Raw genomic sequence first — 16,325 nt, forward strand, 5'->3', positions numbered from 1 at the left:
GGGGCTTTGGGGAGAAGAAAGAAAAATAAAATCTTAAAATAAATAAACCAATCTCTTCAGATTAGAAAATGACTTTCAGAAAGTGAAAATTTACTCTACAAGCAGCACTATTTACAATAGCCAAAAGTGGAAATTACTAAAATGCCCACCAAAAGAAAAATGGAGAAAATCTGGCATGCTCATGCTATGGAATACTACACAACAATATATATAAGCATAGATAATCCACAATGACATGCAACAATATGGATAAATCTCACAAACGTAACACTGAACAAAAGAAAACAGACAGAAAAGAGCATAAACTATATAATTCTATTTACCTAAACTACAAAAATAAGCCAAACTAATCAACACCATCAGAGGTAAGAACCAGGGTTAACCTTGGTGGAGTAATGACTAGAAGGAAGCATAAATAGTATCTTTAAGGTCCTAGTACTATTCTGTGTCAGGGATGCTGGTATTTACAATTTATGAAAATTCAGTTATACACTTATATGCACTTTTCTATATGTATATTTAAATAATAATAAGTTTAAACAACTGCCTATGTTTTCACTGTAACATAAAACAAGAAGTTCAGGACATTAAACTGATAAGCCAATGACAAATTCCACTTATTAAAATATACTTGATACTAGATTCATTGTGAATGTACATATTTTTCCTAATTGATAACACAGCCATCTATCTGCCCTTGCAAACTCTAACAAATGAGTAAGGCTGTCACAAGAATTTCCTGCTATGTCACCATGAGGCACAAAAAAACACACTTTTGGAGCTGGCCCCATGGCCAAGTGGTTAAGTTCACACACTCTGCTTTGGCGGCCCAGGGTTTCACTGGTTCGGATCCTGGGTGTGGACCTAGCACCACTCGTCGGGCCACGCTGAGGCGGCGTCTCACATGCCACAACTAGAAGGACCCACAACTAAAATACACAACTATGTACTCGCGGGCTTTGGGGAGAAGAAGGAAAAACAAAAAACAAAATCTTTAAAAAAAAAAAAAATCCACACTTTTTCAGTAGTCCTAAAGGCAGCTTCTATTTTCAACAGAGAGAAATCTCTCTAATACAGGGATTATCGCTCATACATATTGGCTTTTGATTATGTCACACACAAAAAAGTAAAACATAAACTTAGTTTATAAGGACCAAATTATTACATGATAAGCAATCAATGCAAAATCATGACAGTCACAATAGTTTCAGTTCATTCTAGCTTGAAATCTACTTTGAAAATTATAAGTTAAAAAGTTTGTTCTGGGCCGGCCCCATGGTTGAGTTCACATACTCCGCTTCACGGCCTGGGGTTTTGTAGATTTGAATTCTGGGCATGGACATGGCACCGCCTATCAGGCCACGCTGAGAGGAAGTCCCACATGCCACAACTGGAAGGACCCACAACTAAAATATACAACTATGTACTAGGGGGATTTGGGGAGAAAAAGCAGAAAAAAAAAAGAAAAAAGAAATTAAAAAAAAGTTTGCTCTGTCTTAAATATGCAAGAGAATTTTTCAATTCACTTAGCAGTGATCCACAAATATCCTATAAAGAGTTTCCAATCTTTTACCATAAAAATACATCTCTCAAGTATATCCACCTCGAAGATAAACTTCAACCACTGAAAATCCCATAAAAAGTTATACTGTTCGCTTATTCATTTCTACCACTGGCCATACCAAACCAGTGTCAATTTTTGAGCCAAACTGTTTAAACGTAACATTTATTATGCAATTATTATGTGCTATATACACTTTCATCCCTTTACTTCCCAAGCTCAACAATCCCTTAAGACCGGTATTTTTAACCTTATTTAACATACAACGAAAGTGCCTCAGAAAGGTGAATAATTTATTAAAGACCCCACATCCTACACAGCCTGTACATTATAAAGCTTTGGTAGGCCTTTTTTTCCCGCTACAACCACTAAGCTGTCTCACCTATTTAAGTGACAGTAATCAGGCTCTTTCATGTGAAACCAATAAAACTCTCCTCCACCCCAGGAATATATGCTGTGAAATTATCTAAGGTTATGTTTAAATTTTTCTAGTCATTCCTTGAGTTTTTCCACAAGCTTCAGCATAGATAAAACAAGCTTAATTTCAGTGGCCCACAATTTAGGCTTTGATATACATATAACAGAAGTAGCCTTCTAGAAAGTCACTACTATAATCTAAGAATAAATTCACATTTGTAATCCACATACCTGATTCTCCATTTCTGGCAAAACAGCGCTATTCATCTGTTCTCCCTTTTTGCCTTTCAACAACCGGTTGAGGTCCTGATAAATATCTTTTGTGTTAAAGTCAGTTCTTTTTCTTTCTGTGATCAGAATTCCTCCTCTCTGAATAACCTATTTTACAAGAAATACTTTAAATTACTATGAGAAAAGGAAAACTATCATTGATAAATATAAAATGACAACTTAAATTATTAACCCACATTAAATTTTTTCACAATGTGCAAGACATTGGTAACATATATGTATTAACAGGTATTTTTAAAATCTATAAACTAAATTCTCATGGAAATTTAAAATTATGTTCACATAAAGCTTTCAAAAAATAGTCCCAATAGTAAAAACTCTGAACAGAATAATTCTTGCGGAATGCCCATCATAGATTTCCTATCTCTCAAGCAGTTCTTATGGTATTTGAGGCCCACAGAAAGAAAAGAATCCTTGGGGATACACCATCCCTTAAACATCTAAATCATAAACCATATACTTACACAAACGGCATAATCAGAATTTTGTTAAATCAATCAGTAAAATAAGAGGTTAAAGTTCCACTCAAACTATCACCAAGTAATCCTGAAGAACTATATCTTATTTATTTGATAAATCCATGCTAAGCAGGTTTTTGATGGCTCTAAAGCACCCCTCCCCCCAACTGTGAAAGCCTTCCTTTTATCCACTGTGATCCCTTTAAGATGGCACACGCTGTCACTCTTTTGCGGGTGGGGGGGGTGGGAGAGGATCTGAGGGAGAACAAGTCTTAAATGAGAAACAGCTTGTTCTGAAGTCCTATTAAAGATACAAAGTTTCTGTCAAAGATAAACATCAAGAGATTCCTCAAAACAAAACATTATAATTAGATACAAAAAATTCTGACTTCTATTTTTTTCCTTAAATAAAACAGTATCCTGTTAATTGGAGCCTCTGCTAGGCTTGGACTCTCCTCTATCACTAGACTTGCTTCCCTTACCTGCCTCAGTTTTCCCATGTCTCCAGCAGTCTCTCCTCCGGGTAAAACACATTCCTTTGGTCCAATCTGAATCAGGAGAGCCTCCAGATTGGAGAACTGATCATTATCCGGGAACTCACACAGTCCCAGCTTCCTCTGTATGGAGTCAACATACCCAACTCCAACCTGTCTTTGGCCATCAACTGTAGACATTTTAATACCCACAACACCAATGGAAGCTGACATATCATTGTTACCAAAAAGAATGTCTTCAAACTGAGAAAGATTACCTGGAGAAGCCTACGCAAAAATAAAAAAAAATTTTAAGAAACTGTTAAACATACTTTAACATTTTACTAGCAAACAAAAATTACCCAAACTTGTTGATTCTTATTAACAAAATATTTTTCTTACAAAACAAAATTGCTTATAACCATATACTCCAATTATTATTACCACATTTTCTATAAAGTATCCTCCCTACTTTTCCAATTATTTTCAAAACACTTGGACATGTCTAAAAATAATTGTATCAAAAGTGATTTTCAGTTTGAAATTTGGTTGCTGGGTTTATACACACACAAACATTAAGGTACCCAAAGTGATAATCCTGTCAATGGCATGTTTTAATTTCTACCTTCTGACAAACTACCTATTGGTTGCACCTATCAGTATTATCACTGAGTAGGTATACCACATAAGAGAGCAGTATTATTAGCTTAAAAATTGACCTTGGGGGCCAGCCTGGTGGTGCAGCGGTTAAGTTCCCACGTTCCATTTTGAGTTCGCTGGTTCAGATCCTGGGTGAAGACCTATGTACCGCTTGTCAAGCCATGCTGTGACAAGCGTCCCACATATAAAGTAGAGGAAGATGAGCACGGATGTTAGCTCAGAGCCAGTCTTCCTCAGCAAAAAAAAAAAGAGGATTTGCAGCAGTTGTTAGCTCAGGGCTAATCTTCCTCCCCCTGCCCCCCCAAAAAATGGACCTTGGAAAGTCACCTCTCTCTATCAATATATTTAACTGTAAAATGCAGAGATTGTTCTAGATGAGTGATTTCCAAATAAAGGGTCCTTGACCTATTTTCACTACTTCAAAAAGATTAGAAATCTCTCTTTAAGACTGCACAAGCTAACTAAAGGGTCAAGTTTCTTTGCTTTTGTCTGAACATGTGTTAAGTCGTGGCTGACACTAGATACTTCAATCTCCTCAGTAGGTGATAGGATGCTGTTAACATGAGGCATTTCTGGGGCAAGTGATGGAGCATGGCATGAAATATGAGATAGTCACAAACAGTCCAAATAAACACAGTAACAGCCAAATTTAAGCAACCAGTAGTCATCAATAGTTCTTGAATGTTTTTAGCATCATACATGATAAGCATTTATCTTTTCATAATATCGTTCTGAAAATCCTACAATCATGGATTTCTGAGTCAAATCTGGATCAAAAATGAAATGGAGGGGCCAGCCCGGTGGCATAGTGGTTGAGTTTGTGTGCTCCACTTCTGCGGCCCAGGGTTCACAGGTTCGGATCCTGGATGTGGACCTAGCACCACTCGTCAAGCTACGCTGTGGTGGCAACCCACATAAAACAGAGGAAGATTGGCACAGACGTTAGCTCAGCAACAACCTTCCTCAAGCAAAAAGAGAAAGATTGGCACAGATGTTAGCTCAGGGCTAATCTTCCCCCCCCCACACACACACAAGAAATGGAAAAACAGTGTTATCTCATTTTCAAATTAAAAAACCACTGATTCAATCACAAACGTAAACCATATTTTCACACACACACTTTGGATTTACATGTACAGGTTTATGAAGCATATCTTTAAAAAACTCTCAAAATTGAAACAGTAGCTAATAAAATTGGGATCTTGAGGGTCCTTGAAAATGATAAGACTGGTAATCTCTAAATTAGATGGTACCTAAGGTCCTTTCCTGCTCTGAACATACTACCACTGAGAACATGGGAAAGAAATCAATCATAGAGATCAACTGCTTCAAATATCACTAATACTTTACAACAGAAGCCATAAGCTAAAAAATGAAACGTTAAATCCATTTTAGCAGTTTTAGATCTGAACTTTTTAAAAGGTCAGGATGAAGATACCACCTTTTTAAAAATTTATTTTATCTCTTTGCTGAAGAGGATCCACCCTGTGCTAACGTCTGCTGCCAATCTTCCTCTTTTTGTACGTGAGCCACTGACAGACAAGTGGTCTAGGTCCGTGCCTGGGAACCGAACCTGGGCTACTGGAGTGGAGCACACTGAACTTAACCACTAGGCCACTGGGACTGGCCCAAGATACCACCTTTTTAATAACCAGACAAAAATACACATTTGAAGATTTCTGCCCCCTGACGTAAAGGGTAGGAGTTAAAAAGAATTCATCTTGAAGGATTCCGATGTGACATAAAGGAGTGAGGTGTGATGGGTTGATAATCATGGTAATTGCTTGAACTTATGACTCCACATTTTGGTGTTGTTACTAATTGAGTTCTGTGAAGGATGAGATAAAAAAACATCACTTTGTGGTACCCTCAATTTTCTATTAAAATCTTTCAAGACATAGGCTAGAAATTCTAAGCGTAAGTCTCACTTTTCTCAGTAAAGTTAGCAATGAAAATTCCCAGGAAACTCCATAATGGAGAATGTTAAATCCTCACAGATACAATCTTCAGTAAATGTCCATATTTACAAAGGGGGTGGGGGCAATATAGAATGAAAACTGAAGAATATATTTAGGGTAGCACCAACGTCAAATGTTTAAATATTGTATTAAACCTCACAGAAAAAAGTCAAAGGACTTTCAAGGCAGAAAGCATCTTAAAAACCTTCTAATTTTATTGTTCAAGGACAAACAGATACAGGAGGTTAGGAAATTTGCCAAGGTCACCCAGAGGGACAGAGGAGAAAAGAAATGCAATTTGCTGACTACAAGCCCAGAGCACTGTCCCCCTTACCACACATTTATTCCCTTTCAAGAATAAATCTCACCTCCCCAACAATGTTTTAGCCATTAGTTTATTCCAGTATCTACTGAGAACACACTCTGTGCGTGTATTGTGTAAGAACAAACAAAAACATGACCTTACAGATGAACAATGAAGGCAGTCACTGAATAAAACAAAATGGCACTACTATCTCCAGGAAGGCATTAGAAGCATGCACGTCAATAAGTCTTTCTAGTCACACCAAGGAATATGATCACCACTAACTCAAGTTCCAGACTTACAAAAAATTAGTCTAATGGAAAAGAAAAGCACGTACAAAGATACAAACACATTACAAATGTGTATAAACGAGATATTTGGGATACTGTAAATTTGTGTGATATTACTTCAAAAACAGTAAAATCAAATCCTTGTTTAATGCTTGTATTCAACTTCATGTAAAGGTTATTTATCATTTTGGTTCAGGGATAGTGACAAACCTCAGAGTATTCATACTCATAATACAGATTTACTGCATTTCTGAATTGCTATTAAACTGTGATTTTAAAAACTACATGCCAGGGGGCCAGCACAGTGGTGCAGCGGTTAAGTTTGTGCACTCCGCCTCAGTGGCCCGGGATTTGCTGGTTTGAATCCCAGGCACAGACCTATGCATGCTGTGGCAGGCATCCCACAATAGAAGAAGATGGGCATAGATGTTAGCTCATGGCCTATCTTCCTTAGCAAAGAGGACTGGCAGCAGATGTTAGCTCAGAGCTAATCTTCCTCAAAAATAAATAAGTAAATAAAAATAAAAACTACATGCTAAAAGAATATTAAAGTTTCTCAAAGCATTTTACTATCACAACCTGGTTAAAACATTAAAGCATACAGCAGAATTTGCTCCCATTTTTATTTTTTCTACTCTTAAAAAAAATAACTAAATTAAAAAGGAAGATAATTACCTTAAATGCCAAATACCAATCATTCTCCTTGGAGGCCTTATTTCCAGCTCTATTCTTATAAACTTCAACTCTGTATTGACGAACTAGAAGAAGATCTTTTACAAAAGACTCAAAATTCATTTTACTAAGCACAACACTCTCCAGAGTCTTTGCTCCTAAAGAAAAATATTAAAAGTACATGTTACAGATTTGAGGATTTGAAAGATTTGAGGATTTGAAGTAGTTAAGTGTTCAAGTACCTAACACAACACTGTCCTGCAAGCTAGTTGTTCTTTCAGTAATGCATTCATTCAACACACTGTTCATCAGGCACCTATTACATGTCCTAGGGACTCTGGTAGGTGAAGGGTATGAAACAATGAAGAGACGGCCTGGGGCTCCCGTGGAGCTCACGCATGAAAATAAAAACAGAAGAGGGGCCCCCCAGTGACGCAGTGGCTAAGTTCGCACGTTCCGCTTCTCGGTGGCCCAGTGTTCGCTGGTTCAGATCCCGGGTGGGGACATTGCACTGCTTGTCAAGCCATGCTGTGGCAGGCGTCCCACATATAAAGTAGAGGAAGATGGGCTCGGATGTGAGCTTACGGCCAGCCTTCCTCAGCAAAAAGAGGAGGACTGGCTGATGTTAGCTCAGGGCTAATCTTCCTCAAAAAAAAAAAAAAAAAAAACTGAGTAGGATACAAAGATAATGAGTAGATACAGACATAGCTAGCCTTACTTGTCCTTTCCTATAATTTGTTTTTCACAAGTTTGAATGAACATCATATAACTACATAGTATTTTATAGCATTAAGTTTTTTTCAAAAGGTCCATAAAAATGGATTAGTCATTATTCAGTGCAAAATGTTGTAAATAACATAGCCGAAAATTCAAAGGTTCAAAAAGTTACAGCAAAAAGGAGCCTTCACTTTCACCAGTGACCCCTACACATCCAGTTCACACACCCAAGTGTTAGCAGTTTATAGAATATATTCCCAAAGAGTCTATGCACAAGCAAGCAAATATAAAGCATTTTTCTCCTCTTTTACATAAATAGTTGCACACTACATACACTGTTCTGTATCTTATTTTTTTAACTTCATTATATTTTGGAGATTGTTCCATCAGTACATAATCAGCTTCTTTCTGTTTACAGCAGCAAAGAATCTCATGACCATAGACATTCTATAATTTAGGTTCTTACTGATGGACACACAGGTCGTCTCCAGTCTCCGCTATTACAACGTCGCATGAACAACCTTAGTGCTTCATTTCTAAACATGTGAGTGTATCTGTAAGATAAAGTGCTAAAACTGGATTTTATCAAAGGATATATGTGATTTTGATAAACAGTGCCAGACTATTCCCTTTAGTTCACAGTGCCAATTAACACTACCATCATAGAGTATGAGCGCCTCTATTTCCCCAGCCAGTCAACACAGCTTTCAAGCTCTCGGTCTTCATCTTAGATTACTGGTTCTCAACTGGCGGCAATCTTGCTCCCCTAGAGGACATCTGTCAACGTCTGGGGACATCTGGGTTGTCAGAACTGCGGGGGCAGGGCAGGAGGAGTACTAATGGAATCAGTGGGTAGAGGCAGGGATGCTGTTAAACATGCACAGGATAGCCTCTCAAAACAACGAATTAGTTATTCAGTCTAAGATGTCAATAGCGCCAAGGTTGACAATCTGTCTTAGGTGGAAAATGGTATCGCAGCTTAATTGTGATTTGCAAATACCAATTTCTTCACAAAATAAATAAAATCACCCACACCATCAAATGGAACCAAAACTCAATTTGCATGTAATATAGGTAACACCACTTATTCACTTAAAGGTAATTCAGAATATACTTGTAAATGATTCTGACAACTGTGGATCTTATGAAAGATTCAACCTAAATTTAACAGGTCATGCAAAGTACAAATATCAAATACAAATAAGCATAAAGATTAATTAAATGACATAATACTGTTGTTTTGTACAGCAAAACACAGCTGATACTTTCATTATCAGTACATCAGTTATAAGTACTAGACAAGAATCCCCGCTGCCAGACACCCTAAAAACTGGCTCAGATCTTGCCTCTCTAAGGTTATTTCCTAGAACATTCCTTACTATCTAATCCAGGACTGATAAACAATACCTACAGGGACCAGGCAGGTATCAAATGAGCAAAGGAAGCCAAGGGAGCTGACAGACAACAAATGGCTTCAAAAGAGACCATACAGAATGGTGGGAAGTGCGACAAAACGAGGGAAGTACATCAGGGTAAAGAAGGAATCTGCACTCACTACCTCACAGGGAGCAGCTACTCAGCTCCAACTCACGACTGTATTGCAGGGATATTTCTGCCCAGTTTCCAACCATGTAGATTTTTCAAAACTCAAAATCTGAATTACTTCAATGAGAGCTCCCAATCTTTAAAACACAGGCAATTAATTCAAACTTTTAGCATAACACTATTTAGGCCATCAGTTTTCAACTCAGTAAGTTCAACACTGCCACATTTTCTTACAGACTTGAATAGATTGCTGTTTCTTTAGCTTGCAGTTAGAAAGCAAATTGCATGAGAATTATGTTTACTGCAGAATCCCATTCAGCAAGGCCTGTACTCACATTCCCAGAGGCATATGAGGGAACCAAGGACTATCCAGGCTGCAGCAGACTCATCTCCCAAGAAACACTCAACTCGGGATCAGAACCTTCGAGTGGAATGGCAGGCCCCATTTAAATTATTTCCTGTTTTTGTCTAATACATAGGGTGACCAACTCATCCCATTTTGCCCAAGACTCTCCCAGTTTTAGTAATGAAAGTCCAGCATCCCAGGATCCCTCTCAGTTCCAAGCAAACCAGAAGTAGTCACCCTATCAGCCCATCTAGCTGATTTAACATAAGCAAAATTATTCATATGCTGAAACATCATCATCAAAAGACTTGCTCAAACAAAGCAATGAACCAGAGTTTATACAAAATCAGAGAGGAATTTCTCCCAGAGACACTTATAAATGCCATAGTGACTATCATCAGCAACTTCCAATAAATACAGCGATGAGTTTCAAAAACACTGTTTCATATTATCCTTTAATTTAGAAGGCAAAAGGGTAAGTCCAACTCAGCAAAAACAATTCTAGGGAGAGGAAAAACACTGGTCTGGCATTAATTCTGAAACAGCTCTTAAAACATCAATCCAGTAGGATGTGCTTGCAGAATTGCTTGGCCAGTACAGGGTTTTTAAAGCACTTGAATTTGAATGCTTATCAGAGGATGAACAAGCACTGACAGATCCACAAGCCCCACCACTCCCTATTACTTAGGCCTTACTACTTTGCACATCAATGTTATCTGCCTAGCCTTGGGGAGAGCAATCCAGAGCAACTGGTAAATCTTTTTATTGACACATTCAACAGGAACACAGGTTCACAAGTGGTGACTTCTCAACAGTGGGTGGGGTGAAGAAGCAAATAAGGTGATTCCCCTCCCCACCATGGTCTCCCCTACCTCCATTACTAATCTAAAGCTAAGTTGCCCAACCACCAAGGTTATACTCTAAAGATACTATTTCTCTCAAAGGCGTTTTTGTGACACACTGGGTGGCAGTGTATTTTAAGTCTTATTTACTGACAAGCATCTGGAGTGCAGCTACTATGTTCCTGGTGAAGAGCTTGGTAATATGCTTTAAGTCTGATTAGCTGGGAAGGAAGATTGACCTGCTGGTGCAAAATACAGGGATCTGAATACAAAGTGTGGGGACCTGGAATTGGCCACCCCAAGATATGTCTCTTTGGCATCAGGATTATTTGAGGCTCATTGCTTTTGATAAACTGGGACAGGGAAGGAGGCTCTGAGGAATGGAACTTGCCCTTTGTTAGGACACGTTTACATTTGTAAGGTAAATCTCTATCTGTAAAAGGTGCCTCCCTCTCTGTACCAGGAAGAAGAAAGGAGATGACCTTCACTCTAGAAACTCTTAATCAATACCAAAGGCAAGGACTTAAATCTGCATTTTATTGTGCTTCTCTGGTAACCTCCTGTAACTGACTTCCCTCCCCCTCCCGACGACGTTGGTATTTCTTTAAGGATTAAGCATCTTTCCTTAGGCTAGGAACTGATTGCTCAGATGATAGACTTGCCTCCTGCTACGCCCACTGAGATAGCAGACCACTACCTTGCTGTGTCCATCAAGCCCTGTGCTGACAGGGCAATCTTGTGACTATTGTGGGAGGGACATTTCAACCACATGTGAAACACCCTGTTTGGGGGTATATAACCACTCTGTGCACCCCACTTCTTCGGTACCCTTTCTTCCTTCGGGAAGAAAGGCCCCGGGCCATGGTTCCTGATAAATCTTTGTTTAATTTTCTCTTGCTATTCTGTCTCATGTGAATTTAATTCGTTCTCTGGCCAGACGAACCCCCATTTGGGAAGAGGAAATGTCTTCCTCCCCTACAAAAGCCACCCAGCCTCCACCTGGGGTATAGCAGAAGGAATAACCTCAGGCTGGTACAAGACTCTTCTCTTCAAGAAGAATCTGGAGCCCCCATCCTCATTAAGCTGACAATTATCACGTGTATGCTACATATGGGCATTGTGCCAGGTGCTGGGGTTTACAGGCTAGAGTAGAATAAATGTCATAGCCAGGTTAGGCAGAAGGTCCCAGGGCAGGGAAGACCTAAGAGGGGCAGCTAACTAGGTAGCCTTAACATGCGAGTTAAGACAGGCTTCTAGGAGGAAAGGCCCTCTAAGCTGAGTTCTGACAGCAAAAGGTAACTTTGTTTTTCGGTGACGCAGATTGCTTATTTATTAACTGGAGCTAGGTACTAACCCACCTCATAGGGCTTTATTACAATAATGTATCACCAGATGTTGGAGATAGAAAAAAGTAAGCCAAAAGGATGTAAATAAGTCTAAAAGCCAACAGAATGAAGCAGACAGAGGAGAGGAAACGATCAACAACAGAAAGCAGTCTCTGAGAAGATGGCATGGGATCCAGGCCACAGTGAAAGGTTCATCTCTTCACTGGCACAACAGGAAAGGAAAAGAACAAGTAGACAAAATTAAAAGTATAGGTTCAAGAAATCCCAGTGGCGCAGCGGTTAAGTGCACATGTTTCGCTTCGGGGTCCCAGGGTTCGCCAGTACGGATCCCAGGTGCGGACATGGCACTGCTTGGCAAGCCATGCTGTGGCAGGTGTCCCACATAAAAAGTAGAGGAAGATGGGCATGGATGTTAGCTCAGGGCCAGTCTTCCTCAGCAAAAAAAGGAGGATTGGCAGCAGTTAGCTCAGGGCTAATCTTCCTCAAAAAAAGAACAAAGAAAGAACCCAATGTCCATCAACTGACAAATGGATGAACAAAATGTTATATCCCTACAATGGAATATTATTTGGCAATAAAAAGAAATGAGGTACTGACAACACAGGTGAACCTTGAAAATACTGTTAAGTGAAACAAGCCAGTCACAAAAGACCACATATTGTACGATTCCATTTATATGAAATGTCCAAAATAGGCAAAGCTAGAGATAGAAAGCAGATTAGTGGTTGCCAAGGGTTCGGAGGATTGGGAGGAAAGAGAAAATGACTGCTAATGGGTACAGGGTTTCTTTTGGGGATGATGAAAATGTTTTAAAATTTACTTTGGTGACGGTTGCTTAATTCTGTGACTATTTTAAAAACCACTGAATTGTATACCTTAATTGTGTCATATGTGAATAATATCTCAATAAACCTGTTATATTAAAAAAAGAATTATAGGTTTGAGGGCAGGAAATTGAGCGAGTTCTCTTCCAGTGATTTCTATTTTATATAGTCAGAGGCAAGACTGACTGCTGAAGAATGTGGGGGAAGGTGACAGGGTCCAAGATTCGTCAAAAGCGGGAGTACAAGGCACCCTCATGAGGTATTCATAGTTCCTCCAGTCTGGATGTGACTTACCAATCTGCGGTCATTTCTGCAATAAGCAATGCTGCCTAGAAAAACGGCTGGCCTCCTTAACCTTAGCAGGTTTCCAGGGGGAACTGAGCGGCAAAGGAAAAGGTTGTGATAACCCTTTACCCACAGGGCATAATATTAAAATGAGGGAAAATTCATCCCAAGAAACAAGTATTGGCAGCCTTACATCAACACACATTAAAAAAAAAAAAATCCTCAGTTACATTTCACCTTGGAAAGTGAAAACTGCAAGACATCAGCTTTTGGGATCAAGGTACATTTCTGGTTTTGAGTCTCTCCCCTTTTCAGTTATTTCAGCTAATTTTTAGTAACAAATTACCCACCTTTTTTATAACTCTTATTATCCTACCCAAATACATATTCGGACCATTTTTTATCTGAAATACGCGTTTGGCATAAATCTTTAACGTAAGAAATAGATCCTTAGGAATAACTCACATTTACTTGCTAATCTCTCTGAAAAGTTAAATTCACTTTTAACCACATTCTCAAGATGATTAAGATGAGGTTAACTGTCTAGGTTACTCTAATTCTCAAAAATGTCCCCATAAATATCCACATTTTAACCTTCTCGGGCAAGAAAACGAAAAATTTTGTTTTTTTAAAAGTCTACTCTCCAATATAAAAGACTCCTGGATGTTCACACTAAATTTCCCTTCTAATGAACGGATGTAATGCTTAGCATCCATTATTCCTTTCACAATCTAAATTAAACAGAAAAATTAAAGTATCAGAATTATTAACAGGTGCTTAGAAAAATCAGTGATCCAATTTACATAAACATACAAGTTACGTTTAGAATTTTTTACTTCATCTTAAATGCTTAAACTATTGTAAAGTGCATAATAAGAGAGCTAAGTGTGCTACCCTTAAATAACCAGTCATATAATCTGGAAAGCAACTCGGATCATCATTAACTATGAAGCCACTCATAACTATCCATGGCTGGTCTTAACTGGTCCCCAATACCTCCACTCTTGGCCCCTGCTAACCCATCCTCCACACTACAGCCAAAATGATCCAACATACCACTCCACCTTTACTTGAAGCCTTTGGACCTCTCACTGCCTACAGCATAAAATTCCAACATCTCAGCACAACACAAAAAGCCTTTCATCCTCTGACCCCACCCACCGGGGCCACTCTCCTCACTCACCATTTTCTGCTCGAGCAATACCAATCTACCTCTTTTCAGGCCTTCTCCCCAGTAAACTCCTAATCCTTCAAAACTCAAGTGGAATTCAGCCTCTCATGTAATGCCTCTTGGGTCTTCGGTAATTCTGCTTCTGCCTCTTCAACAACCTGTTATGGGGCACATGCCATAGATTTCCACCTATAATTGTAATTATTACTGCCTTGCTCTCCAGAGTGAGCTCTGAAAAGGCAGGAGTACTGCCTTTTCATCTATGTTCTCCCAGTGTCTATAACCCTGCCTGACACGGCTGTACTCAAATGTCCACCTAAAGAAGGAAACATCTCTTGTCAGTACCATCCCATCTGCGTGTGGCAGAGGCAGAACTAGAACCCACAACTCCTCACTCCTCGTAGAACGCTCCTTCCGTTATCACAACAGAGCCAGAGACGAAAGAGAGCAACATAAAACATCTCGAATATCTAGCTCACATAAGTGAGCAGTTTATAGCTTCCCAGGAGATGATGCTGGAGAGATGATGGAGCCGGGTTATGGAGGGCACTTAATACCGAGCTGAGACACAGACAGACCCGACTAGCCCAAGGTCACACAGCTATTAAGTGGAGGAACCGCAACGTGAAGCCAGGCAATCTGGCTCCAGAGTCCGAGGTCCTGACCACTTGGCAACACTGCCTATAAATAGTGGTCCATTACAGGTCTCTGCGCTGAAACAGTGCTATCAATGGGGCGGGGCAAAATCAGAATGGTGACATAAAATGGTCTCCCCAACCCCCTTCTATGATAAATCGCACTCCTGGGCTGGCGTTTGTGATAAAGAGGTTTGGCGGCGTCTGCGATGCGAGGCACGGGGCCACGGCGGGGCCGAGGAGCACAGCCTCACGCGACTGCTGGCAAATTAAACAGAACAGAGTATTAAAACGCCTGGCACGCAGTGAGCGCTCCCGACGTGTTCGTGATGAGTTCCGATCTGGGGCAGCTGCAGAAGAACAGACTCGGGGCGGGAGGGGGGGCGGCGGCGCCCCCCCTGGCCAGCCCGGGGCCGGAGAGAGCGCGACGCCCACGAGACTTCAGCAACGTCCCCGCCCCCGTGCCTCCTCGCCCGAGAGCCCGCTGACCGCCCCCTCCCGAGAGGAGCCCGCGCCGTGCCCGCCCTCACCTGCCGGCCCCATGTACTTGACCACCCCCTGGGTCTTGAACACCTCCCGGGCGGCCAGCAGCGCGTCCTCGCCGTGCGCCGTGTAGAAGTCCCCCCGGTCGAAGAGGCGCACCGTGGTGGTCGGCTTCTCCGGCATGCCCTGGAAGAAGCGCACGAAGCCGGCCTCGGCCGCGCTCTCCAGCTGCAGCGTCTCCTTGGGCTGCACCGCCATTTCGCAGCCTCTCCACAGCCTGCCTGAGGAAACTGCGCGACCCCGCACCCACTAAGCCGTTTCCCGCCTCCCCTCCCTCGCGCTCCGTGCGGCGTCCGGCCTCTGCGCAGACGCCCAATCAGCATCCAGCGCTGCGTTTCGGTGGGTGGGAGTCTGCCGCGGCAGCCAATCATACACGGACGCGGCCCAGCTTCCCGCGCACGCTGGTGACTCTGTCTACTGCGCATGCTTGAGCCTGGGTCGCGCGCCGACTCTGCCGGGCGCCCATCCGTAACGGAGTTAAGTTCTCCGGGTTTTCTCGGCTGCACGGGTGTGGGACCCAGGTGGAAGAACAGCGAGGGGAGGCGAGCAGGTGGGACATTCTGGCGAGTTTTGAGTTTATTACGTACCCGGAAGCGTGGGAGTGAAGTCAGCAAGAAACTTGAAAACAAAGGAAACTAGCCATCTTCCCTATCCCAGTATTTTTTAAAACCTGCGCCCCTCTCTCCCCAACTCCTCCCTTTTCCTTTGTGAGCAAACTGCCGACATCAAGCTTACAGGTTTCTTCTCCACACCCTCTTTACTGCTCCCTGCTAGCCAAATTCTCTCTCGTTTTGTCCACTATTTGATTCGTTCTTTCAAAAACATTCTTAGGTGATCTGCTGTGTGCCAGATTCTTCTAGGATCTCAGGATCCCTAATAAAGAAAGAAAAACCACTGCTTTTGTTCAGCTTACATTCTAATGAATGGATTCAGATAATATAGTAAGTAAACAGTAAGTTTATAGTAAGTAAACTGTTAGAAGATAAG

The 16,325-nt window shown here is 41.0% G+C and overlaps 1 protein-coding gene across 4 annotated transcripts in view; it reads right to left on the reverse strand.

Moving 5' to 3' along the window:
* Window positions 1-15,759, reverse strand: part of MSH2 (mutS homolog 2) — a 73,886-nt gene extending 58,127 nt beyond the window's left edge. For 3 of the 4 annotated variants that reach the window (XR_011526097.1, XR_011526096.1, XR_011526098.1), the window contains exons 1-4: window positions 15,326-15,676; window positions 7,088-7,242; window positions 3,210-3,488; window positions 2,210-2,356 (exon numbers count right to left, since the gene is read on the reverse strand). Coding sequence is in view for 1 of the 4 variants with exons in the window: in XM_008530908.2 (XP_008529130.1) it covers window positions 2,210-2,356; window positions 3,210-3,488; window positions 7,088-7,242; window positions 15,326-15,536 (792 nt within the window). In the remaining 3 variants the exon portion in view is untranslated. Of the gene's footprint in view, window positions 1-2,209; window positions 2,357-3,209; window positions 3,489-7,087; window positions 7,243-15,325 lie in introns of all 4 variants that reach the window. The other variant, XM_008530908.2, reaches the window with a different exon arrangement.
* Window positions 15,760-16,325: the final 566 nt, after the last annotated feature.

This window comes from Equus przewalskii, chromosome 14, assembly GCF_037783145.1.
Source record: "Equus przewalskii isolate Varuska chromosome 14, EquPr2, whole genome shotgun sequence".
NCBI classification, from domain to species: domain Eukaryota; kingdom Metazoa; phylum Chordata; class Mammalia; order Perissodactyla; family Equidae; genus Equus; species Equus przewalskii.